This window comes from Prunus persica, chromosome G6, assembly GCF_000346465.2.
Source record: "Prunus persica cultivar Lovell chromosome G6, Prunus_persica_NCBIv2, whole genome shotgun sequence".
NCBI lineage: Eukaryota > Viridiplantae > Streptophyta > Magnoliopsida > Rosales > Rosaceae > Prunus > Prunus persica.
The window spans coordinates 20,104,885-20,130,745 of NC_034014.1; the positions used below are offsets into that span (position 1 = coordinate 20,104,885).

The following is a 25,861-nucleotide window of genomic DNA, read 5'->3' on the forward strand; positions in this document are numbered from 1 at the left end:
ATATATCACACAATGCCAACAGCCCATACTAAATTACTTAAATCCCTCCAATTTGGTGACCATTTCATCATGGAGGTTGGACCCACCATCAATTTGGTATCTGCATTTCAGTTTCGGGCAACTAGAGAGAAGAGTTGAGGACCTCAATTCTATTACCATTACCTTCTTGCAGATGCGTTTTGCCCAAGCACATACAGGAGTTGCTAAGGATTGAATTTGGGCAAGCACAGAGAAGAGCTCCTGGAGGCGCTACGGATTGGATCGGCTTCATGTACAGTTTCCTCTGGTGCTGTGACTTCTGTAAGCCCCCCTTCACTTCAGATGAAAGGGCTAAAGCCCGAGTCTCTACTGCTCCGAAAACTCAGTATTCACAGAGGTAGACAGAAATGGGGTCTCACAGAGTCCTCTAGTTCCCTATGTTGTGTTCGATTTGGGAAACCAGAATGGAGCGGACTGGTCGCGTCTTCTTCTCCTCCAAACCTGCCTTTCTCTTTCCTCACATGCCACTCACATGCTGAATCACAATGGCTGAAGAGGTCATTAGGTCATTGAATCTCAGCCATCCTTTTTTAACATGGAACCTCAACCGTTGGATAGCTGGCTGTACCGGTACAGCTGAGGCACCACAGAATTTCCCTTAAACTAATACCTAGTAGGTAATATGATACAAATAATAATATTTTAGGTATACACTTGTCTTAATTTTGCAAATCACATGTTAAGAATCCTAACCTCGTATAGTAAATTGTTTTCATGATATTATTTTCCTAATATAATATATTTCTTGCATGTTAGTTTGTGGACAATAAATTTTTTCTATATGCATAGATACACAGTGGTCTTTGTTTCACAAATCTCATGTTAGGAAATCTAACCTCATTTAGGAAGTAGTTTTTATGGACAACATTTTCTTAATATGATTTACTTTTTCTATATCAAATTAAAAGCCCTAAAAGAAATAAGTCATATTAAGAAAATAATATCCCAAAAGACTACTTATTTTGAAATTAAAAATAAAGCAGGAAATAAATTAAGACCTTGCCAAAATACTAATTTTTGGAATGCATTGTGATGTTTTATATTAACTGCAAGAGACTATGTGTGAAAAGAAATTAGGTGTGATTTTATAATGTTACTCAATAAAGAATAGAGAAATAAAGTTAATTAGTTACCAATCATACCTTTAGTGACCAAATTGCATGTTTTAAGACTAACAAAATGTTACAGTTAGAAAATCTCTTCCAAACTAGCACTTCTGACCATGATTGGTACGAGATATTTGGGAGTTTATTTGTTGAGATATGAGTCGAGATTTTGTGCATAATCTTCAATACTAATATCTCTTGTTTCAACTATTATTGATCAAATCGCTGATCAATTCACAACCATGAACAAGAAAATAAGTTTAAGACTTTTATACAACACCAAAGTTCTAATTAAGACTTTTATGGAATGAAATTTTTGATATGATATTGCTATGTTTCTGTTATCATATTGATATGAAATTTATTGATTAGAGTTAATAATTGTTATGTTTCTTATTGATAATTGTTATGTAATTTTATTGATAATGTTATGTTTTTTTTGTTTTGATTAATAACATGATAATTTGTTTTTTTTTACTGATAATGTTATGTTTTTTAGTCTTATTTCGTTCTTAAAAAAATTTCAGAATTTTTGCACTATGACTCCTTGTCCGGAGAACCCTGGATACACCACTGCACACAATCAACTCACGCGTAGTCTAGTGATATTTCTCTTTTCAATGTTAGAAGATGTATCGAATTTGAGTCCTTCATGTCCTATTAAAAAGAAATTACATGCAAATGATTAAATAAGAAATTTTAGAAACTTCATTGGTTAAGAAAACCTATATTTTAAATATTTTCTTTTCTGGCCTATGTATGTTTACTTTAATTTTCAGTCTAGTTCCAACAATTAATTTTGTGCAGTCTCTTTCCATTAATTTTTTTGGGTTCTATATGGTCTCTTCCACTAGAATTCTCTCCTAATAATACACTAAACATTAACCCTATTACACAAGGAACCTAAATCAAATAAAAAAAGGATTGCAGTTACAACCCCAAGAAGTTAGAATGTAAAGTAAAATTGTATTTGATATAGTTTTATGTGGCAATTTGAAGTTTAGTTCTAAATTTCTCCACGACCAAACAGAGTTAATATGTCAATTTCTTACTTTAGGGTACCAAGTTTGTTAATTTAGTTTTATACATTTGCACTACTTCCTCTTATGCTTTCTATATATCAGATAAATAGAATAAAAATGAAAGTCTAAAAATATGTAGTAGGAGTGCATGTACAAAATAGAAATATGAAGCAAAAGATCCACTAGTGTAGTGGTTTAGAGTAATTGTTCCAGTAGGTAAGGTCTTGAGTTCGAGTCATAGCATCTGTGTATAGTGTGTGAGTTTAGTATATTATCGCCCCTCTTAATAGGAAATGTCTTCCAAAAAAAAAAAAAAATAAAAGAAGTATGAAAATCATCACCCTTATTTTATTAATGTGGAACCTACTAGTATAACATTTGTAAAGAGTTGGGGCCACCACCCAAAGAAAGATTGAAAAAAGAAAAAGTTTAACGTTTGCTTTAGTTGAATGAAACTATTTGCAAAATGATACTTCTTGCCTCCTTAGACTACCAACCATTGATGTACGTAAAATCATGATCATCGTTCACGTGTACATCATGCATGTGCATAAAATCTATCAACTATTACTATGAGCTAAATCCTTTCAAAACTTCTCTACACACTTATGAATGATGCTTGCTACCCCACTCCTCGTATGTACTCAAGAATACATATTAGTGCATTGTAAAGAACTTTATTGATTTTCTATAAGAAAAAAGAAAAGATTGGCTCTACAAACACCAAACTATTGGCAGGAATGTAGGAGCTCCTACTTACCTGGTAAGGAGGTTTTTTCCTTTGCAAAATCTTACCATATCTACATAACCTTTGATAGCCTGGTTAGATGCTAACACAACTAAAAAAATATGTGTCACGGCAGCTCAATTTGTATTGGCATCTCAATTGAAACTACCAAAATATTTCATGAACATAAATTAGCAATATTAGTAGGTGAGTTCAGAAATAGAATTTTATACAAATAAAATTTATTGAGAATGAGATAAACATAAATACGATGAGTATTATTATATAAATAAATTTTAAAAAAAAAGTATAACTAAAGTATGTATCGTTTACGTGTGCATCATGCATGGGTGTATGAGCTGCCAACCATTGATGCACGTAAAATCATGATTGTAGTTCACGTGTACATCATGCATGTGCGTAAAATCTATCAACTATTAATATGAGCTGAATTCTTTCAAAACTTCTCTACACACTTATGAATCATGCTTGCTCCCCCACTCCTTGTACGTACTCAAGAATACAAATTAGTAGATCGTGAACAACTTTATTGATTCTCTACAAAAAAAAAGAAAAAAAAGAAAAGAAAGGTTCTACAAACACCAAACTATTGGCAGGAATATATGAGCTCCTACTTACTTGGTAAGGAGTAAAGTATTTTTCTTTGCAAAATCCTACCATATCTACATAACCCTTGATAGCCTGGTTAGATGCTAACACAACTAAAAATAGATGTCAGGGTAGCTCAATTTGGACTGGCATCTCGATTGAAGCTGCCAAAATAGTGCAAGGACATATATTAGGAATATTAGTAGGTGAGTTTAGAAATAGAATTTTATACAAATAAAATTTATTGAGAATGAGATAAACATAAATACGATATTATTAAAAAAAATATAACTAAAGTATGTGTCATTCACGTGTGCATCATGCATGGGTGTATAGACAACCAACCATTGATGCACGTAAAATTATGATCGTAGTTCACGTGTACATCATGCATTTGCATAAAATCTATCAATTATTACTACGAGCTAAATCCTTTCAAAACTTCTCTACACACTTATGAATGATGCTTGCTACCCCACTCCTCGTATGTACTCAAGAATACATATTAGTGCATTGTAAAGAACTTTATTGATTTTCTATAAGAAAAAAGAAAAGAAGGGCTCTACAAACACCAAACTATTGGCAGGAATGTAGGAGCTCCTACTTACCTGGTAAGGAGGTTTTTTCCTTTGTAAAATCCTACCATATCTGCATAAACTTTGATAGCCTGATTAGATGCTAACATAACTAAAAATATGTGTCACGGTAGCTCAATTTGTATTGGCATCTCAATTGAAACTACCAAAATAGTTCATGGACATAAATTTGGAATATTAGTAGGTGAGTTCAGAAATAGAATTTTATGCAAATAAAATTTATTGAGAACGAGATAAACATAAATACGATGAGTATTATTTTAAAAAAAAAAAAGAATAACTAAAGTATGTATCGTTTACTTGTGCATCATGCATGTATGGGCTACCAACCATTGATGCACGTAAAATCATGCTCGTCGTTCACGTGTACATCATGCATGTGCATAAAATCTATCAACTATAAATATGAGCTGAATTCTTTAAAAATTTCTCTACACACTTATGAATCATGCTCGCTCTCCCACTCCTCGTATGTACTCAAGAATACAAATTAGTGAATCGTGAACAACTTTATTGATTCTACAAGAAAAAAAAGAAAAGATGGGTTCTACAAACACCGAACTATTGGCAGGAATGTATGAGCTCTTACTTACCCAGTGAGGAGGAAAGTTTTTTCGTTTGCAAAATCCTACCATATCTACATAACCTTTGATAGCCTGGTATGATGCTAACACAACTAAAAATAGATGTCAGGGCAGCTCAATTTAGATTGGCATCTCGATTGAAGCTACCAAAATAGTTGAAGGACATATATTAGGAATATTAGTAGGAAAGTTCATAAATAGAATTTTATACAAATAAAATTTAATGAGAACGAGATAAACGTAAATACGATGAGTATTAATTAAAAAAAAAAAATTAAAGTATGTGTGATTCACGTGTGCATTATGCATGGGTATATAAGCTATAACCATTGATGCACGTAAAATCGCGATCGTCGTTCACATATACATCATGCATGTACATAAAATCTATCAACTATTAATATGAAATCAATCCTTTAAAAACTTCTCTATACATTTATAAATCATGCTCACTACCCCACTTCTCGTGTGTATTCAAAAGTACTTATTAGTGAATTATGAACAACTTTATTGATTCTCTGTGAGAAAAAAGAAACCAAACTTAGTCCCCAAGTCACAAGACCCTTCACTTCCCCAATTGATACAATACCCTTAGATTTTCCATAATCTATCAAAAAACCGACAAAAAAGCAATTTGGTGTCGAGAGAGAGAGCATTAATTGACTAGCAGTGACTTCCACTCACCAAACCCCCACTCTCTCTCTCTACTCTGTTCTTCTTCTCTACTCTTATAAAGTCTTTGCCCGCCACGTCTGTAACAACTCAACCATTTCCAATTGCCCTCAAGATTGAAATTCTCATACACTCTTTTCTCAAGCCCCAACCTTTCTCCGTTTCCCTCTCTCACTCTCTCTATATCTCTCTCTCTCTAGGGTTTCGTCGTCGCTCTCGATGCCATGAGATCGTCGTGCGGACCATACCCTCGCGCCACTTTCCGCCAACCTCAGCCGCCGGAAATTCCCCACCGATACCCTCCCAGGCAACCCAATTACCGGCCGGATGGCTGCTGCCGTCGACCCCCTCCCAGGCCCCCGAGCTTCATCGTCGTGCTCCTCTCCGACCAACGTAACCGCCGGACAGCCGACATCGACGCCGTGATCGCTAAATGCAAGTTCAAGCCCGAAAACGTCGAGTTCTCTCCCTCTAATGTCATAGTGGTCTCCTTGTTCTACACACAATGGGTCCACGCGCTCGAGGCCATTGTTTGTCTTTGGGAATCGCGGCTCGACCGGGTTCATAATCTGACACCGAAGTTGAACCGGTTTGTTTCTGTGCCGTCCGATCTCGAGGAGCTCCAGGACCGGCTCAGAGGCTTGTTCACGGAAAGAATTAAGAAATTGATTGACGGGGAAGCAGTGAAGAAGTGGGAGGAGAAGCGGGCCCAGTTGTCTAAGGAATTTGATCGAGTTTCGAAGTTACTTCTGAGGCCAAGCCCTGTTTGGACTCTGGATGACTTAGCTCAGAAGAAGAGGAGGAGTAAATGCGAAATGGAATTGGTGGAGAGTAAGATTAGGGAGTTCAAGTCGGCAATGAACTGTTTGCTTGCTTATCTTGATGGGAACGAGTTGGAGGGGTGTGGTGAAGAAGGCGTGCAAGTGTTTAAATTTTCACGTGAAGTTTATGATTGGGGTCGAATTCAGAGCATAATGGCTCGGGAGTGCCACAGACTCGAAGAAGGGTTGCCCATTTACGCTTATCGGCAGCAAATTCTTCAGCAAATTCTTACCCAGCAGGTATAATGTGCTTAAATCTGGTTGTGTAGTTGTTTTGCAAGTTGGGTTTTATGTTCTTTTGGATTTGATTAGCAATCTTCTTCACTCCAGTTTTTGTTGACATTCTTGATTAGCAACCTTGTCTGTTTGTTTAAAGGCTCATTGCATCTCTTGGAGTGAACTTTTTTACTTTAATTTTTTATTGTGTTTACTGGAATGCCAGGTGAATGGGCCAGCTTTGTTAAACTACGCTTGATTTTTATTTTTATTTTGCTTCCGTATATATTATGCTTTAAGCACTTTATCGACGTGATACATTGTATGATTTGAGGAAAAAAATGCTAAAGCAGTATTGAGACCTGAATCATTTGATAATATGCTTTTCTTTCTGCCTTGTAGGCTATTTATTTATTGTTCAAGCACTTATTAATTATTTAAGCTCAAAACTAGGAGCGTCATTTTTGGTAGATATGCAATATAGGCATTTCAGATTTTCCTTTTTGTCTTCTTTTTAACTAGAATTTGCACAGGTCCTGGTGTTAATTGGAGAAACTGGTTCAGGAAAGAGTACACAGTTGGTGCAGTTTCTTGCCGATTCTGGAATTGCTGCTGAGCAGTCTATTGTATGCACTCAGCCTCGCAAGATTGCTGCCACGTCGTTGGCCGAAAGGGTTACACAAGAAAGTAGTGGGTGTTATAGAGAAAAGTCAATAAAATTTAATCCGACATTTTTGTCAGGGCAGGAGTTGAATTCTAAGGTAATATTTATGACAGACCACTGTCTACTGCAGCACTACATGAATGATATGAATATGTCTGGGATTTCTTGCATCATTATTGATGAGGCTCATGAAAGGAGCTTGAATACTGATCTCCTTTTGGCATTGATCAAAGGTTTACTAGGTCGAAGACCTAGTTTACGACTTGTTATAATGTCTGCAACAGCTGATGCAGAAGTGCTTTCAAATTATTATTATGGCTGTGGAATCTTTTCTGTGGTGGGGAGGAGCTTTCCCGTTGATGTTAGATATAAACCATCTTTCAGTGAAGGAACTTCTAGTGATGCTACTTCCTATGTTTCTGATGTGCTGAGGGTAGCAACAGAGGTACACAAAAAAGAGAAAGAAGGGACAATTCTTGCCTTTTTGACTTCCCAGATGGAAGTAGAATGGGCTTGTCAGAAGTTTATAGCACCTGGTGCAATTGCACTGCCACTGCATGGAAAACAAACTTTTGAAGACCAATATAATGTTTTCCAAAGCTACCCTGGAAGAAGAAAAATTATATTTGCCACAAATCTGGCTGAGACATCTCTGACAATTCCTGGGGTAAAGTATGTGATTGATTCTGGTATGGCTAAAGAAAGCAAATTTGAACCTGCAAGTGGCATGAATGTTCTAAGAGTTTGCAGGATCAGCCGGAGTTCTGCTAATCAAAGAAGTGGCCGTGCTGGAAGAACGGAACCTGGTATATGTTATAGACTCTACTCAAAAAATGATTTTGAGGCGATGCCTCCTTGCCAGGAACCTGAGATCCGTAGAGTTCACCTTGGTGTTGCAGTTCTGAAGATTTTGGCTTTGGGCATCAAGAATTTAAAAGATTTTGAATTTATTGATGCACCTTGTTCTGAAGCTATTGACATGGCCATGCGGAACCTTATTCAGTTAGGAGCTGTGAAGCAAACTGATGATGTTTTTGAATTAACTAAGGACGGTCGGTTCTTGGTTAAATTGGGTGTTGAGCCTCGGCTTGGTAAATTAATCCTTGGTTGTTATAACCACAGCTTACGTAGGGAAGGCCTTGTTCTTGCAGCTGTAATGGCAAATTCCAGTAGTATATTTTGTAGAGTTGGTAATGATGAAGAAAAACTTAGATCAGACTGTCTTAAGGTGCAATTTTGCCATCGTGATGGGGATCTCTTTACCCTTCTCTCTGTGTATAAGACATGGGATAATTTGGCTCAAGAGAAGAAAAACACATGGTGTTGGGAAAACAGCATTAATGCCAAAACTATGAGGAGATGCCAAGAAATGGTAAAGGATTTGGAGTCTTGCCTTAAACATGAACTCAATATGATAATTCCTAGTACCTGGTGTTGGAATCCACATGAATCAAATGATTGTGATAAATATTTGAAAAAGGTTATACTTTCTTCCCTTGTGGAAAATGTTGCTATGTTCTCGGGACATGATCAACTTGGTTATGAAGTGGCATTAAGTGGGCAACATGTTCGGTTGCATCCTTCGTGTTCATTGTTAGTATTTGGTGAGAAACCTAGTTGGGTGGTATTTGGTGAACTCCTGTCAATTTCTAATCAATATTTAGTCTGCGTCACTTCCATTGATTTCAACACTTTGTCTACCCTATGTCCTCCTCCTTTGTTTGATGTATCTAAGATGGAAAGTCAAAAATTGCAACTGAAAGTTTTGACTGGTTTTGGAAGTACTCTGCTTAAAAGATTTTGTGGGAAGGGCAACTGTTATCTGCTTCATCTTGTTTCACGTGTTAGGTCAATTTGCAAGGACGAACGTATCAACATTAAAGTCGATTATTATCAGAATGAGATTACGTTGTTTGCCACCTTGCATGACAGGGATAGGGTTTCAAGCTTTGTATATGATGCCTTGGAGTGTGAACGAAAATGGATGCGAAATGAATGTTTGGAGAAATGCTTGTATCATGGTTCTGGTGTCTTGCCCTCAATAGCATTGTTTGGAGCTGGTGCTGAGATCAAGCATCTGGAGCTTCAAAAAAGGTGTTTGACTGTTGATGTAGTTCATTCAAAACTAGATTCCATGGATGATAAGGAGTTACTTAGTGAGCTTGAAAAGTATGCCTCTGGTAGTATATGTGCTATTCATAAGTTCACTGGCACTGGGCAGGAAAGTGTTGATAAAGGAAAGTCGGCCAGGATAACATTTTTAAGTCCTGATGTGGCTCAAAAAGCTGTTGAACTAAATGAATCTGAATTTAGTGGCTCCATACTGAAGGTTATTCCTTCTCAGGTTGGGGGTGATCGTAAAATGTTGTCGTTCCCTGCTGTTAGAGCTAAAGTTTATTGGCCTCGTAGGCTAAGCAGGGGGATTGCAATTGTCAAATGTGACGTGGATGATGTTGCTTACATGGTTAATGATTTTTTTAACCTTTTAGTAGGAGGAAGAATTGTTCGTTGTGAAACTAGCAAAAGATACAAGGATTCTGTTGTGATCAGTGGACTTGAAAAAGATCTTTCTGAGGCTGAAATTTTGGATGTGTTGAGGACTGCCACAAGTAGGAGAATCCTGGATTTTTTTCTGCTGAGAGGAGATGCTGTAGAAAATCCGCCATGTGGTGCTTGTGAAGATGCTCTCCTAAAAGAAATATCAACCTTTATGCCTAAAAGGTACTCCCACAATAGCTGCAGCATTCAGGTTTTCGAGCCTGAACAAAAGAATGCTTTCATGAGAGCTTTGATTACATTTGATGGAAGATTACACTTGGAGGCGGCAAAAGCTTTGGAACAATTAGAAGGGAAAGTATTGCCTGGGTTCCTTTCATGGCAAAAGATGAAGTGCCAGCAGTTATTTCATAGCTCTCTATCCTGCCCTGCCCCTGTTTATCCTGTGATCAAGAAGCAGTTGGATTCGTTACTTTCAAGTTTTGTTCAACTAAATGGTACTTCTAGTTGCATATAGTAATCTTGCCGCATTTTCTTTTCCAATTTTATGCAATATTCTTTTCTCTGGCTAATCATTAATGAATTTCATTTGATCTTAACCTTTTCTGTGGTTATAAGTACTTGGATATTCTTCTGTCTCTGCTTCACTTTTTGTATTTTATTTCTCTGTGGTTATACCTTTTTCATTTTTATTCATCCTCCTTCATGTCTTGTTGGTTTGGAGTTGCTTTATCTTTGTTAGTTCTGTGAATTACTTTTTTTTTTCTTTCCTGGAAATGGTCTTGCACTTGATATGCATTTGGACTGAATTCTTTCCATCCTTCCAAAAGTGTGTCAACTTACATAATTGTCCTTTTGATGGAGCTTTTAAAAATATACTGCACTCTTTAGCTTTATTTCGTTGATTCTTAGAAAGCATATAATACCCTGTGCATTGCACCAGCTAATTCATTCTTATATTATTTTTATTTTTATTACTGATTGTATAATGCTTATGACTAAATTTGAGAACATCATGTACGTTTTCTTATAGATAGAAGTGCGTGTTTGACCATCTTGAGTTTTTTTCTTGTTTACAGGTGTAGAATGGAGTTTAGATAGGAATGCTAATGGCTCCTACAGAGTGAAGATATCTGCCAATGCTACAAAAACAGTTGCAGACCTCAGAAGACGTGTGGAGGAGCTTGTGAAAGGGAAGACAATAGACCATGCCAGCCTCACTCCAACTATTTTACAGCTTCTGTTCTCCAGAGATGGCATCGCTCTAATGCACTCACTACAGAGAGAGACGGGAACCTATATTCTTTTTGACAGGCGTAACGTCAGTGTACAGGTCTTCGGTTCTTCAGACCAAGTTGGTGTGGTCCAGCAGAAATTGGTTGACTCCCTTTTAACACTCCATGAAAATAAGCTGATTGAGATCCGACTTCAAGGTAGTGCCTTACCTCCCGAGTTGATGAAAGAGGTTATTAACAGGTTTGGGGCAGACCTCCATGGGCTCAAAGAGAAGGTACCAGGGGCTGATTTTAGTCTAAATGTTCGCCGTCAAGTCATTTCCATTCATGGAAACAAGGATTTGAAGCAGAAAGTAGAAGATAATATTTATGAGATTGCACAGATGACAGGTAGTTCGACTGAGAGGTTTAATAGTGAAGCTGATTGCCCCATATGTTTGTGTGAGATTGAAGATGAATACCGGCTTGCGGTGTGTGGGCATTTATTTTGTCGTTTGTGTTTGGTGGAGCAGTGCGAGTCTGCAATAAAAAACCAAGATAGTTTCCCAATGTGCTGTGCACATGAGGGTTGCAGGTCTCTTATTGTGTTCAGTGATCTGAGATATCTCTTATCAAGTGAGAAGCTGGAGGAGCTCTTTAGGGCCTCATTGGGATCATTTATTGCGTCAAGTGGGGGAAACTACAGGTTTTGCCCTTCTCCTGACTGCTCGTCTGTGTATCAGGTAGCTGCTCCTGGGACAGATGGTGAACCATTCGTATGTGGTGCATGTTATGCCGAGACATGTACCCGGTGCCATTTAGAATATCATCCATACCTGTCGTGCGAGCAGTACCGGGAGTTCAAGGAAGATCCAGATTCATCATTGAAGGAGTGGTGCAAAGGAAAAGAACATGTGAAGAGCTGCCCGGTATGCAGGTATACAATTGAGAAGATAGATGGGTGCAACCATATAGAATGTAGGTGTGGGAAGCATATTTGCTGGGTGTGCTTGGCGTCTTACGGAACCAGCAATGAATGCTATGACCATTTGAGGAGTGTTCACATGGCCATCATTTGAATATCGAAGTGTTCATCATGTTTACTTATATGCTGCTGCCTTTAGATTTGTACTATTAATCTATACACAGTTTGTAGAGTAGAAAAAAGATGGAATAGGTAAAGATATATAACAGCTGGTGTTACTGTGGTTGCTTAAGTTCAAGTGGTTGCTTAAGTTCAAGTAGTTGCTTAGTGTGCCCTTATTTTTTTCTTTAATTTATATTTTCTTCTCGTCACAGGGCTCCTCAATCCTCCTCACACATGTATAAATGGTTAGGCCTCTCTGTACAGTGCTTTTAACTTGAGTGAATTCTAGACAAGTTTCCGTTTCTCATCCAATTTGGATGTTATGAGCTTATCTACATTTTTAGCGCTTGGTTTTAACAGTAAACTGGCAAGTGCTCTCAACTCCAAAACAAGCTCTTGTATTCAGTAATTGTTTATATAGGAGTGCTAAGTTCAATCGCCCATAAGTGTGGGCCGTTCTTGGGGCTCACAATTCATCAACAGTTGTGGGGCTCGTAATGTATCATGAGACTCGGGATGATCCTAACCGTTGATTCATATGGAGCTCACAATGTATCACAGTATCTGGAGGGTGATTAAAAACCCTTCTAATTTCTAACATGGAGACAGATATTTGTCTGGTATCTGCTATATGGAGAAGTGCAAAGTGGGTCCTAAACTCAATGGGACCCACCAAACCATAAACCTTTATTTTTTATATTTTCCCCATAACACAATGTTGCAGAGTTGCAGAATATTTCTTTAACATATGCTCTGCAGTTGGAAATATACAGATACAAGTCAGCTTTTAAGCTTGAAATGTCTATTCATTTACCAGGTATGATCATGTATACATCTATTTTTGTCTTTCACTATGGCCTTTTACAAAAATGAAATTTCAACATAAATATCTGCAGCCAAATGCAAAGCCTACCCCGGCAATGCCAAAACAAAGAGCCAAAGCTACAATCCAAGAAATGCCATCCCCATTCTCACCCTCATCTCCTTCCTTCACCGACTGCTCCTCCAAACCCTTTGATCTGCCACCCAAAAAAGATCCCTCTTCCTCTTGCTCTGCCCATTGTGACTCCAACTTGGAAACTTTAAGCTCAAGCAACCTCACCCATTGCCTATACGCAAACAACTCCCTGGCCTCCGCAAGCAGAGCATCAGAAAGGCAGTCTTTCTCCTTTCCCAATTTCTCAGCCTTCTTCTCTGCCTCTCTTGCTCTTGTCTGCGACAGCCTCAACGCCTTCAAAAGCTCCAACTTCTCATTCTCGCCGCCGTCACCTCTGTTTCCACACATGTCAAATTCATCCCTGTTATCATCTTCTTGGGTCATACTCATGCTGCAAGCCCTGTTCATGGATGACAAAACAGTCTTGTTATCGGAACCCGTAAAGACTTTCATCGGAGGAGGAAGATCGCAGTTCTGTATGAGGTCCAAACCAGAAGACTTGTGAGAAACAGGAGTTAAATTTAGACCCTTCAACATTTCATTCCCATCCACTGCTTTGGGATTCAACTTTGGGTTATTTGATGTCCACCCAGCCATGGATATGGGACTGATCATCATGCATACAATGAATATAGGCTAAATCTGAACGATTTAGCCAAATGGGTTCGATCAGAAATGCAAAAGACAAGCAAAAAAAAAAAGGGTTTAATTTGTGAAAAGAAACTGATGAGGCGTGGAAGGTAAGAGGAAGTTTGGTGGAGATGGGGGTGGTTGGGATAGCGTGGCCGAAAGAAAGGGGGTCGTGTAGGATTGGGCAAAGCTAAGCTACAATTTACAAAAATGACTTGAATTGTTTTGTTGGTTATTGCTTTTAGTGCAAGGGAAAGGTCGTTGCTTGTTGGGTTAAACAAACATATATACGTTATACAATTTGGTGGTGGGGAGAGAGAGGGGAGAGAGAGGGGAGAGAGATTCCCACCAAGGCACTGACGTCTCCACCTTCATTTTGTCTTAAACTCTTAATATTAAAAGAATTAATTAGGATTAATTTTAAAAATGAATGGAGCAGATAGACGTCAACGGTTGTAATAAAGTCTAGGAGAGAACGATGAGAACAATATTTTACACACTAAAACAATGTTGTATATTACCATTTTGTTTGTTCCTCAGGTACATGAAATGGATGGGGAGTGTACGGAGTAGACCTAACGCCGGCCACGAAGGTGACGTGGGTTGCGTGCCTGTCGGTTGTTATTTTTCAATTTTTTGTTTTTTGTTTTGGTCTTAATTATTTTATTTTATTGCATGGTATGCGAAAATGTTCAAGGAGGGCGAGTTCATAAGATTGGAGCCCCATTTATTTTATTGCAAGGTATGGGAAAATATACAATTTGGTGGTGGCCATCTCCAATAGTTGAGGCTCTAAATATAGTGGGTAGAGCCTCATTTAGAGTTCCGATAGAATATTACAGACAATGGAGGGCTCTATATTCAAGGCTCTATAAGTATTTTTTTTTATGATGTAATTTATTTTACGCATTAATTTTTGTTGTTATTAACTTATTTTGTTTTAATGTATGTTTATGTTATATTAGTTTTTTTTTATGAGCATTTCTACCCCCAAAAAAAAATCAAAATTTGGAAAAGACTAAAAACAAAAACAAAAAATGAAAGTAAACACAATAAAATATAAAGTCCTAATGTTTCAAATTTGTACTTAAAAAAAGGAAGCATATTTAAATCTGGAAACATAGAACAATTGAAGTATGCCCATGAAAGAAAAAAAAAAAAAAAAAAAAAAAAAAAGAATGGAACATTAAACGTAAGGGAAGAAAAGGACCGTTGCAACAGAAAAAGTAATTTTTAATGCTTTTCAATATGTAGGTCATGCTGGTTTTTCATGCTTTTGCAGCTTCAGCTTTTCATAATGTGGGGCCCGTTGGGGCTCTAAGGCTCTATACGAGTCCATAGAATTAGGATTATCTCCGGCCAGTTTTATGATATAGAGCCCCAAAAATTTTGTCATTGGGGATGCCTTTTTGCACTTCAGCTCTATAGTTAGGAGCCCGAAGGAGGTAGAGCCCAATTTAAGGCCTCCGTTGGGGATGGCCTTACAATAAAATATCCCTTCTATTTTATGCGTGCGGATATTTTTATGAGTAATGCTACACTTACTACATTTTAATCATACATTTCTATATCACATGATGTGGCATGTACATATCATATGCCACATCAATTAAATCAACAAAGTATATTTTAATTAAGAAAATTAGAAAAAATAAATATTAGAATAAAGCATGAAAGAAAAGAAAATTGTTAAATAATTTTAATTGATGTGGATGTCCACCTCAGCTATCACATAAGGTGGTATGAGAATGTGATATACAAATGCGATAAGAGTAGTATATTCTTTCAATTTTAGTTTTTAGTTTTCATTTTTTGTGCTAGAGTATAGAGGAAAATGAAAGTGAAAATAGGAGTGAGGATGAGATTGAGAGAGAGAGGATGAGAGAGGAGGGGGAGGATGGAGGGATGAGTAACAAAAGTGAAAACAATTTCAAATAAATTTTTATTTTCACTTTTGTTACTCATTTCTCCCATCCTCCCCTCTCATATTCCTCAATCCTATCTTCACTTTCATTCTCCTTATTTTTCCTCTAGCACAAAAAATGAAAACTAAAAATAAAAATTGAAATGATTATCAAACGGGCTCTAAATATGCCAAATGACATGTAAAAAGGTTGTTCATTTTTTGGTGCAAAAGAAATTATTCAAAGCAATTGGCAATTTTGGCATTGCATAAAAAAAATACAATTTATTGCAAATTATTTGATGAGTGATCTACAGAGAAATTGACAAGTTATTGCTAAGGTGAGTGGAAGTCTGATCAATCAATATAGTGGTAAAGTGTTGTCAAGACTTCTTCTCACCCTCCCCTTTTACAGAATCAACATCTGACCCATTAGTTAGTGCCTTCTCAACCTCTTCCTCCACTTCCTCTACCTGCAATTAAAATATATGAAAAGGAAAAAAGAATCCAAATTTAATTAATTAATTAATTACAATTTGTAAAGTTAATTATGGAGTTACTAATTCACCTTGTGGATGACATCCTTGGCTAGCTCAGCCTTTTTGACTGCATCTTCAGCTAGATGTTCAACGGACTCCACAGCTTCTCTGAGCTTAGCATCCTCAGGAAGCTTGTCTTCTACCTGCTCAGCCACCTTCTCTACTTCCTCAGCCAACTCTTCCACCACCTCTGTCACAGATTCCACTGTGTCTACTGCCATGTCCACCTTGCCTGATTTAATCATACTTAGGAATTAATAACTTTAGAGAATAATTTTAATCATAACAATTATTAAGAACTTGAAAGTGTACTTTTAAGGGCCAGCAAGGGTCCCCATTTGTGTCTCAAAGAAGGTATTATTATTGACAGCATTAATCCCACAATCCAGTTTTTCCTGCACAGAAAGGCAAAAATCATAGTAAACTGATGATCAAAGAGCTGCTGATGATTTCTGTTGCCTGCCACTAACAATTAACAGACTAAACACAAAAACAAAACAAAAAATAATAATTAATTAACCTCACCAAGTAGATAATGGAGATTTATCTGCAGGATTTTGAGTTTCTGGTGGAGATTTTTCTGATGCCTGAGTCACCCTTCACTCCAGCCAATTTTTGGGACAATTTAGATAACTTTCAACTGAAGGATTGATGCATATAAAGATCATACTGAATTAATGGTGTATTAGTGAAGCTTACTTGGTAATTAGCAGTCTGTGATGAGCTCTGATCAATTGATGATCATATGGGAATTTGGTGAATGATGATCTTTGATAAGCCAACATGGGATGCTGCTGATCAGAAGTCAAAGGCAGGCTATGCAAAGTGGCATGGGGGACTTGGAGCTTTGTTTTTTGGCTATGGAGGGTGGACATGGGAGGGTGGAAGCCATTGATGGTTGCCATTAGATCAAATGGGAAGCAATTTCTACAACTTCAAGGCCAAAAACAGAACTGAGAAAAGAAAATAGAAATGAAAATGGGTGTTTTTTTTTCTAAGGGCTTTGCTTATTTGATGCCAGGCCCCTACTAAGACTAGGATGTGGTACTATACTGTGAATTTGACGCATGTGCAGGTAGCTAAATAAATGAGGATGGAAAATTTAAGAGATATTTAGTAATATATTTATTCTTAGCACTAATAATATAGATAAATTCTACATCATTTAATTTTTATAAACAAACTCAAAAAATGACAACTGACTCTATTTAATTTAATTTTGATTATTAAATTACTTTGATGCCCTATTGAGTGTTTTCATTTTTTTTTATGAGGTTTTGGGGTTAATTTTGTTTTAAGAAATCAATGGCAGTTTTGTAATTTAAAAGAAGTTAAATGCCTTTTTGTTATGTTGTAAATGAGTTTTGGGAGTGTTTCTAAAGTCTATTTCGTATAGATTTTTTTATATAATTTAGGCTCATATATTGAGTATAATAGTGAATCTCCCAAAATTTAATTGCTTCTATCGACTAACAGGAAAACACATGTTCTAATCATTAATATAGAAAAAAAAAACAAATAAAAAAGGAGTTTATTTTCCCACTCTTTTTTTTTTCCACTTACACTCCTTTTTTTGTTAATAATAAAAAGTATTAAAATAAAATAAAATACAGTGGACAAAAGGAAAGTGAGAAAATTACCACCCATAAAAACAAGAAAAAAAAACATAGAAAACACATGTTAGTACAAATCATCTTTTACTAGACAAGAAAATCTTCTGTGAATGATAAGATACTCTAGAAAATCTTCATGAATTATAAGATACCCTCAAGGCCAATGGGGCTAGTCTAATAAAAAAAACCTTTGACTTATAAATTAATGGTCTTAAATTTGATTGAAGGCACATTATTTTAAGTCAGAAGTGTAAAACAACTAAAAAAATATTTTAAAAAAATAAAATAATGGCAATGGGATAACCACTGTGTTATTTTTTTAATTTTTGGGGATAACTATAACTAATAGAAAATTTTAAAATTTTTTAAAAAAATTGTAAGGTCTCTGTCGCCATAATTGATCTCCAACTGCAATCATCGAATTTCTTTATCCTTTTTACATCGTTTATGTCGTGCAGGGATAAATCATAATCATATCCCGTAGTGTCTTCCACAAGATATAGAGAGATGATTTGCAAATGTCCCCTAATGATTTACAGCGCGACAGAGAAAACTATGGATAGGGACCCATAAATCAGAAAATTGAATATATAAGGCCCCAGGTCCGTAATATTTAGGTCCACTGTATTCAGTCCAAAAAATGAAAAAGAAAGAAGTACACTATATTTATATTATTTTAATTGGTCAAAAATGGATTGGGTAAGTCATGTGTCGTGTGGGAAATGATAAAGTAGTGCTAGTAAAGGCGGTGCTCACATTTAAATGCACGATCTAGAAGCTGGCTGGCAAGGATTTAATTCAATGAAAAAGAGTCTTGATTTTTAGATCGGTGGTCTGAGATTCGTATCTCCATGTCACATTATGCGTGAGAGAAAACCCCCCTCTCCAAATATTACTTGTATAAATTTAAAAAATGCAGGATCTAGAAGCTTTGTCTTTGTTTCCTTTTTTTATAATTTTTTTCATCTAAGTTTTTTTGTGATTTGTGATAGGAATGAAAGTCAAACAATACCAACATCAAGTTAAAGTTGGTCTAATAACAAATAATGAATGCATTCTGTTATATCTAACTGTAATTTGTAAACACCAGTTCAGATTTCGTATCTGTTTTGTAAAAAATTGAATTCATTTTTGTTGTTGTTTTTTTTACACAGTTAGATATAACAGAGTGATAAGTTAGTTCATCTCTGATTTGAACATCAAATATATATCACTGAAATTTCTTCTCTACTGGTACAATATTTGGTTCATCAGCAACAACTTTGGTCAAGTCTCCTGCTTTATCCATGGCTGACTCAAAAAAGTTTTCCACCCGATCTTCCACTTCTTCTGCCTGCATTTTTTTTTTATATACAGAAAACATAATTAGCTCCTGATGAAATTGAACTAATTTCATATGTGTGTGTGGAGAACATTAATTATCTAAGTTTTATATGTTATATAAACTTTAACTAACCTTCTCAATCAGCTGGTCTGCAAGATGAGCATCTTTGGCTGCTTCTCTGGCTAAACTTTCAACTAAATCAGCTGCAACCTTGAGCTTTCCATCAGGAAGACGATCACCTATTTCATCCGCCACTTCCTCCACTTTCTCAGCTACCTGTTCTACCACCTCCACCACTGCTTCAACATTGTCTACAATCATGTCCACCTCCTCTACACAATCGAAACGAAATTCGATTTTTCTGATGAGAAAGAAGTCATAAATATAGTCATGAAAGGTAATTTTCAGATTCAACGACACAAACAAGTCTCGTGCATAAGATTTGAACTCGGAACCTCCTCCACTATTACAAGAGTAAAGTTGAAAACTTACTTTTCAATTGTAGCAAGGGCCCCCATTTGTGCCTCCAAAAGGGTATAAGTACTGAGAATACCATCCCAATCATCCAGCTTCTCCTGTTAACATGATGAAATAATTTACAGTTTTTATTATACTACTTGAAGAAAAAGGGAAGAAGATCAAATGAATTCATTAAGGTCTGATTGCTAATTACAAAGAGTGTGAAGGGGCCCCAGAAGGACTTTGAACTTCAGGTGATGGAGAACTATTGCACACAATCTTATTCCTACATGGTTGGCTGCTAAGAGTTCTCCTCTGTCCTATTGTGAGAGACAACAATGCATGGTTGGTTCTGAAACCTTGTTGGCATTTCCATGTTGACGATGATGAAAAATGTTGAACTGCTCCAGGTCCAGGATGCTTAGCAAAAAGGCGAGGACTGCTCGTCCATCGGCTAAGATGAATCGATGATGCGATTGCCGACATTCGTTATTCTTGATCAAATCCTCCAATTGACAGAACTTCCAAAAGTGCCTTATATCAATCTCCAATTTGTTTTCAAAAATGATGGATGCTTTGGTGAGGTTTTACTGTTTTGGTGGTGGTATATATAGCCTACTGGCTTCAAATGTGAAGAATATAGTCTTGGAAAGTACGAAGAAATTGTCCACAATTTCTTAATGGATTTGGTATGTGCATTTGCATATGCATGACAATGGGAAAGTACGAAGCAGATGACTTGTTCTATGTACAATCCCCATGGTCAACTACGAGTTTTCTTTTTTCCTTTTCATTTCAAGCCAACGCGCTTAATTGTTATGGAAGATTTGAGCTTCAAATCCGTTTGGTTGAGTTGAAAACATCAGCTAAATGTTTTATCACAGTTAGCTAGCCAATGACAACAATTTTTAAGAAGTAGCTCATCTGATTCTTGAAAATCCCCTTCACCGATCTACAACGGAAAAAAAACTGGTCATTTCTTTACTTCACAGCAGATTATTCTTACAACTAATTTATCTCATAACTTATAACTTTCACATGCAATATGAAATATCTAGAGGTGTGTGACTATATGTTTGTATGAAATTGAAAGGAAGGTAAGCATATACTGCTGTTTGTGCAAATTTCCTCCGAGAAGAATATTCGCGGATGATTCTTTTCACACTCTTCCTCTATCCACATGTCACCTTGGCACAAGTGTTGGGATAGAGATGCTTTAAGGTATAGAGATACGTTAAAATAACAGACACATTATTATTGTTTCTTTGAAAAGGAGCGGTGGCACATGCCCTATGAGCTTTCCAACCCTATGTACATTAATTAATTACAAATAATCCAATACAATATACCAAGGCCAGCTAGACACTGATAGGGATGAAGCCTTGGAAGGGACGGTAGAAACAATTTGATATTACGCAAGGACAAAAGAAACACGTTTTCTGGCCAACTATATATATGTTAGAATATTAGACCAATTGTTTAATATGACATTAAAACAAAAGGTGTAATGATAATGTTCACTTGTCGCACACCAATTGTTTAATTGATCCACTTTCTTTAATTAATACATGTTGGGAGTTCAGTTGAGAGAGAGAGAGAGAGAGAGAGAGAGAGAGAGAGAAAAGGGAGTGGTGTTGAAGAGGGAGGATGGGAATACATATTACAATAATATAGGAATAATTTGATTTCATTGGAGTGTCAATATTGTCAATGATAAAACAGGAACCTTGAATTCTTAGGGTGAAAATTTTCACATGCATATATGAGGGTAAGTCTAAGTAAGTTGAAACCAAGGGATAAGAAGAAAGAATTGACGAAATGAGAAATATCTGTGTGCGCAATTCGTATTTTTTTTATGTTCGTATTGTATAATTTGTGTGCTTGTTGTAATATGAGTAGACGACAGAGTTAAGATTTCCCGTTAATAAATATCCACTTATATTATTATAACATGAGAACGAGTTATATCACGTGACCATATATACTATTTCCTCAAAGAGAATAAGGAGATTAATAAATAATGATATAAAAAGGAGAGAAATTGAATGTAACCACTCCCAAACTCTATTTCCTCATCCTTTCTTTGGTGGTGCAAAATAAGGTCGCTCTTAAGTTCATAATTTGTTTATAAGATGCATTAATAACACCAGTTGCCGATAAGATGCAGTAATTATTTCACCAATAGAACTTGATAATCTATTAGAAAAGAATAAATATTAATGAATACAATTTTACAGAAACAGTTACAGATGACAGAATTATAGGTATCCTGTTCATCTCTGATTGGAAAATCTCATATATATATCACTGGATTTTCTTTTCTACTTGTGCATTTTGTTCATCACCAACATCTTTGGTGATCACATTCCCTGCTTGATCCACGGCTGACTCAAAGAAGTCTTCTACCCGATCTTCCACTTCTTCTGCCTGTATTTTTGAGACAAAACACTAATTAATTTTTATCCACCTTCTAGTGTGCTGAAGAAAAAATTATCTGAATTCATTTTCATGTTTTACATATAATAGTTTAAGTACCTTCTCAATTAGCTGGTCTGCAAGGTGAGCATCTTTGGCTGCTTCTTTGGCTATACTTTCAACTGCTTCAAGTGCATCCTTAAGCTTTCCATCAGGAAGATGATCACCTATATCATCTGCCACTTCCTCCACTTTCTCAGCTACCTGCTCTGCCACCTCCACCACTGCCTCAACTGTGTCTACAATCATGTCCACCTCCTCTGCACAATCAAAACCCAATTCAATTTTTCTGATGAGAAAAGTGAAAATACATTCAAGTCACGCAACAACACAACTACAATTCGAACCCAGAACCTCTTCCAATAGGGTAAACTAGAATATTACTCACTTTTCAACGCTAGCAAGGGCGCCCATTTGTTCCTCCAAAAGGGTATAATTACTGATAATATAATCCCTATCATCCATCCTTTCCTGTTTATAATAATTTGCAAAAAGTTAAAAAAGAGTATAAATGAATATTCATTAATATAGATTATAGAGCATGGAAAGGTCTGATCTGATTGCTAATTACCAGGAGTGTGAAGGGCCTGGAGCTCCAGGTAACGGAGAACTACTGCACATAATCTTATTCCTACATGGCTGCCTGCTAAAAACATTCCTCTGCCCTATTGTGAGAGACAAAAATTCATGGTTGGTTCTGAAACCTTGTTGGAATTTCAATGTTGCTGATGAGAAATGCTGAAACACTCCAGGATGCTTGACGAAAAGGCGGCTACTAGACCGGCAAAGATCAACCGATGTGATTGTTGACATGGGTTCTTCTTGATCGACCTCCAATTAACTGCCCAAAAATAAAATTTTGAATTTTGTTAATGAGAGTTTTTGCTTTGATAGTAGTATATTTATAGACTATCTGGGTTCAATGTGAAGATTAGTCAAGGAAGCACGTTCCATGAAAGGGTTCAATATGAATATTGTAATCGTAAGCATTTTCTTAATGGATTTGGTGCAATGGATAATTGCATATGCATGACAATAGGAAAGTACGAAACAGATGACTTGTTCTCCATGATCAACTAGGAGTTTTTCTTTGACAGTATTTTGTTTAAAGCCACGTGGGAAATTATATGTTAATAATCTCTGATATAAATAATATTTCCTTCGTCATAGGTTCGAGTGATGTTGAAGACTTTACGGGAATTAATTACAAATTAATGCTTGGCTTGAAGCATAATTAATCCAATCCAATACCAAGTCCAGCTAGAGGCTGACAGCGATGAATAATTCATCATGAATTGATAGCTTTTAGAAAGTCATGTTGAAACAACTTGCTTTTACTCAAGGACAAAACATTGGTAAACCAACGTTTCCAACTTGTAAAAAATAAAAAAAAACACGTTTTATATATAGCCCTAATATTCAACACAGAATTGTTAGAATATAATTAATATAAACCCTTGGCTTATGCTTGTTGGTTGCACCGATTATTTTTTTAATTGGGCTTACATCCACTCTCCTTAATTAATCAAAGGGCTCACATGGTGAGAGGGGGATGGGAATATTAAAAATATAGAAATAATTTGATTTACTTGGAGAGTGTCACTAACTATTGTCAATAATAAAATAGGAACCTTTAAATTATTGTTAAGTGAATTTCTTAGGTTTTATGTCTAAGTCAAGTAAGTATATAGAAATCAATGAGGAAAATTACGAGAAAGAATCAAGAGATGTAGGTGACATGCGGTGCATCGTATGCAGACTAACTACCGCGCTTCTTCAAACTCAAGATGTTTTAGGCAACATGTGGATTGGTAAATGGTCAATGAACAGGAACTGGAATTGGCAACTGGAGCAAAGATTGGAACAAGAACTTGGAGATGGACTAGAACAGGAATTGACTAAAACGATTAAATCAATTAATGGATGGCAATATGAGCAGATTAGGGAAACTGAGGGTAGAACGGAACTAGAGACAATGATTGATGGGTGGTGGGGGCAAAATGACATAATTAAATTAAGCGGAAAGAATGAATTAAGAGTTATTATGAGTTAGTTGGTTAAATGAATTGATTTTGATATCTGTTTAAAACATTGAAAGTTAGATTCTCATTTAGTAAAATTTTATATGGTTTAAATTAGTACGAATATGTGGTGCATTGTACGCATGCCCTACACCGTGGAGGACGTGAAAAACATGATTTCTCTCAGAGAAAAAGAGGCATAATAGACAATAAAATAGAGGGAAACATGGAGAAAAGATGTTTTGATGGGAATGATCTAATTGTTGGCATTAGTAGATTAAAGAATAATCTCTTTAATTAGGTTTTCCAAATAGATGTGTAAAATCCATGTTGAAAGTATAGGATCAAGGCTTTCATATATGTAACGTCAAAGGAGGGAGGAGGTCAAGGAAACTTGTAGGAAAAAACGTGAAAGCTGGCGAAGGTGAAATCTTCAGTCAGTAAAGATTAGGTGACGAAAATGTCATTTCGGGAAAAAATAAAGACAATGGGGGGTAGGTAGGGAAATATGTTTGGCGGTGACAATAGCACCATTTGTTTATTATTATGAGATTGAAATTGCAATCCTGAATTGACTGTTTCGACGTTCTTCAATGTTAAATACCTAAATTACCCCTGGTGGTATTATGACCAAAAAATATATATATATATAATAATTACCCCTGGTGGCACGTGTTTGTAGTTTTGTTACTTCTATCTTGTTTTATGGTATCTCTAGCCTCTATTAGCGTGTTCTCATTCCTAGTTTGGAGAGGGAAAAAAAAAATGATGTGGCAAGGTAAATGTGAGTTACGTTCTCATTTGTTTCATCTTAGAGATCGTATAGATTGTATCTATAAGCATTTTTCTTATAAGCAAATTGAAAGTTTTGTTCAAAATTCAAGCGCTTCCGAAAAAAGCAGGTGAAGTGTTTCCTAAAAACATTAGTTAGCATAAAACGTCTTTATAAAGTTTGTTGTTGGTAGTGTCAAAAATTTTGATATGGTGCACGGAGACATGCCTCGGGTGTCCGTAGAAACCCTCTTATCAGAAACAGAGAGGCCCAATCAGAGAGTATCAAGCCCACATTCACTTCACACACAGGCCCAATCTTTTGTTTGATAGAGGCAATTTGCAGAGGCTTGAGTCATCTCAAGCTCTCTCAAGACCAAGACTTTTCTCTCAAGTCTGCTTCCACCCAAACCATGCCATTCCCAAGCCAACCGACACTTTTCCTAAATAAGATTAAGATCACTTCTTTTAACAACTAATAAATGGAAAAGAAAAATACTTAGCTTCTTACGTGTAAGGACTTGTTTTTCTTTATAGATAAATCTCAGTCAGATACGTGTTTGGAAATTTTTTTCTGCATTTTTAATGATTTATTTTTGCGTATATATGTCAAACTGTAATTTATCTATAAAAAATAAAAAAAAGAATGAATTTTTACATGCAAAGAGCGAAACAATGTGTAACAAACAACCTTAAGGAGATAACTTAAGGGGTGAACATGTCACTTGCGTAAGGTTTTGTCACTCCCTAACAGTACAAGAACTTCCTATGATTTTGGCATACAAAACGGAAATCAGATCAGCTGGGTTTTTTTTGCTCATTAATTGATGGACAATTTCCATAGTAAAAGATAAAACAAAATGAAAAAGAAAACCCCAGTTGATGTAGATATTAGGGGTGGGCACTCAAACCGGCGAACCGGAAATCCGAGCCGAACCGTACCGAACCAAACCGGAAAAAAATCGAGTTGACCAAAAAGTCAAAAACCGGTCAAAAACCGAACCGGACCGGTTTGGACCGGTTCCGGATCCGGTTCCATGTCTTCAAAAACCGAACCGGGCCGAACCGAACCGGTAAAACTAAAAAAAAAAATAATTTCAATATATATTTATATTTAATGCTATATTTTTAATTTCACTAAAAAAAACCTAATATTTATCCAAGTTCAATGTCAAAATATCTCTCTTTTCTCACTTTAATATTTATTTTTTATATGAAATTGAGTAATTTGTTAATTTTCAAGTAAAAAAATAATATTTCAGTTGAGAATTGTATTAAAAAATAATTTTTATAATCCGGTTCAAAACCGAACCGGAATCGGAACCGGACCGAAACC

The 25,861-nt window shown here is 36.2% G+C and overlaps 5 protein-coding genes across 7 annotated transcripts; 1 reads left to right on the plus strand and 4 right to left on the minus strand.

The window, feature by feature from the left end:
* On the plus strand, positions 4,917-12,165 carry LOC18772014 (ATP-dependent RNA helicase DEAH12, chloroplastic). Its single transcript, XM_007208080.2, has 3 exons — positions 4,917-6,416; positions 6,926-10,049; positions 10,632-12,165. The coding sequence occupies exons 1-3, from the start codon at positions 5,580-5,582 to the stop codon at positions 11,843-11,845; spliced, it is 5,175 nt and encodes a 1,724-aa protein (XP_007208142.1). The 5' UTR covers positions 4,917-5,579; the 3' UTR covers positions 11,846-12,165.
* LOC109949524 lies at positions 12,538-14,313 on the minus strand. Its single transcript, XM_020565329.1, has one exon. The coding sequence runs from the start codon at positions 13,406-13,408 to the stop codon at positions 12,731-12,733; it is 678 nt and encodes a 225-aa protein (XP_020420918.1). The 5' UTR covers positions 13,409-14,313; the 3' UTR covers positions 12,538-12,730.
* LOC18773038 lies at positions 15,561-16,902 on the minus strand. Its single transcript, XM_007205815.2, has 5 exons — positions 16,562-16,902; positions 16,388-16,459; positions 16,175-16,257; positions 15,892-16,094; positions 15,561-15,796 (listed from the first exon to the last, which is right to left on the minus strand). The coding sequence occupies exons 1-5, from the start codon at positions 16,765-16,767 to the stop codon at positions 15,707-15,709; spliced, it is 654 nt and encodes a 217-aa protein (XP_007205877.1). The 5' UTR covers positions 16,768-16,902; the 3' UTR covers positions 15,561-15,706.
* LOC18772819 lies at positions 18,447-20,153 on the minus strand. Of its 3 annotated transcripts, none has more exons than XM_020565286.1 (4): positions 19,473-20,151; positions 19,292-19,374; positions 18,932-19,160; positions 18,447-18,808 (listed from the first exon to the last, which is right to left on the minus strand). In XM_020565286.1, exons 2-4 carry the CDS (start codon positions 19,315-19,317, stop codon positions 18,686-18,688), a joined length of 378 nt encoding a protein of 125 aa, XP_020420875.1. In that variant the 5' UTR covers positions 19,318-19,374; positions 19,473-20,151; the 3' UTR covers positions 18,447-18,685. The 3 variants fall into 3 exon arrangements, with proteins under 3 accessions (XP_020420875.1, XP_007208484.2, XP_020420876.1); XM_007208422.2 differs by having other exon boundaries at positions 18,932-19,131; positions 19,473-20,147; XM_020565287.1 differs by having other exon boundaries at positions 19,292-20,153.
* On the minus strand, positions 21,409-22,725 carry LOC18775361. Its single transcript, XM_007205824.2, has 4 exons — positions 22,305-22,725; positions 22,122-22,204; positions 21,794-21,993; positions 21,409-21,685 (listed from the first exon to the last, which is right to left on the minus strand). The coding sequence occupies exons 1-4, from the start codon at positions 22,544-22,546 to the stop codon at positions 21,563-21,565; spliced, it is 648 nt and encodes a 215-aa protein (XP_007205886.1). The 5' UTR covers positions 22,547-22,725; the 3' UTR covers positions 21,409-21,562.

Bases quoted from the DNA above. Each gene is read 5' to 3' on its own strand.
- LOC18772819 (XM_007208422.2), bottom strand. From the start codon at position 19,744: ATGTCGGCAATCGCATCATCGATTCATCTTAGCCGATGGACGAGCAGT. The intron at 19,375-19,472 runs GTAATTAGCAAT...TCATGTTAACAG, and splicing joins GGGGCCCCTTCACACTCTTT to GAGAAGCTGGATGATTGGGA. The intron at 18,809-18,931 runs GTTAGTTAAAGT...AAAAAAATGCAG, and splicing joins CAGACCAGCTGATTGAGAAG to GCAGAAGAAGTGGAAGATCG.
- LOC18775361 (XM_007205824.2), bottom strand. From the start codon at position 22,546: ATGTCAACAATCACATCGGTTGATCTTTGCCGGTCTAGTAGCCGCCTT. The intron at 21,994-22,121 runs GTGAGTAATATT...TTGATTGTGCAG, and splicing joins GCCCTTGCTAGCGTTGAAAA to AGGAGGTGGACATGATTGTA. The intron at 21,686-21,793 runs GTACTTAAACTA...TCAAAAATACAG, and splicing joins CAGACCAGCTAATTGAGAAG to GCAGAAGAAGTGGAAGATCG.
- LOC18772014 (XM_007208080.2), top strand. From the start codon at position 5,580: ATGAGATCGTCGTGCGGACCATACCCTCGCGCCACTTTCCGCCAACCT. The intron at 6,417-6,925 runs GTATAATGTGCT...GAATTTGCACAG, and splicing joins AGCAAATTCTTACCCAGCAG to GTCCTGGTGTTAATTGGAGA. The intron at 10,050-10,631 runs GTACTTCTAGTT...TCTTGTTTACAG, and splicing joins AAGTTTTGTTCAACTAAATG to GTGTAGAATGGAGTTTAGAT.
- LOC109949524 (XM_020565329.1), bottom strand. From the start codon at position 13,408: ATGATGATCAGTCCCATATCCATGGCTGGGTGGACATCAAATAACCCA.
- LOC18773038 (XM_007205815.2), bottom strand. From the start codon at position 16,767: ATGGCAACCATCAATGGCTTCCACCCTCCCATGTCCACCCTCCATAGC. The intron at 16,258-16,387 runs GTGAGGTTAATT...CTTTCTGTGCAG, and splicing joins AAATCTCCATTATCTACTTG to GAAAAACTGGATTGTGGGAT. The intron at 15,797-15,891 runs GTGAATTAGTAA...TTTTAATTGCAG, and splicing joins CCAAGGATGTCATCCACAAG to GTAGAGGAAGTGGAGGAAGA.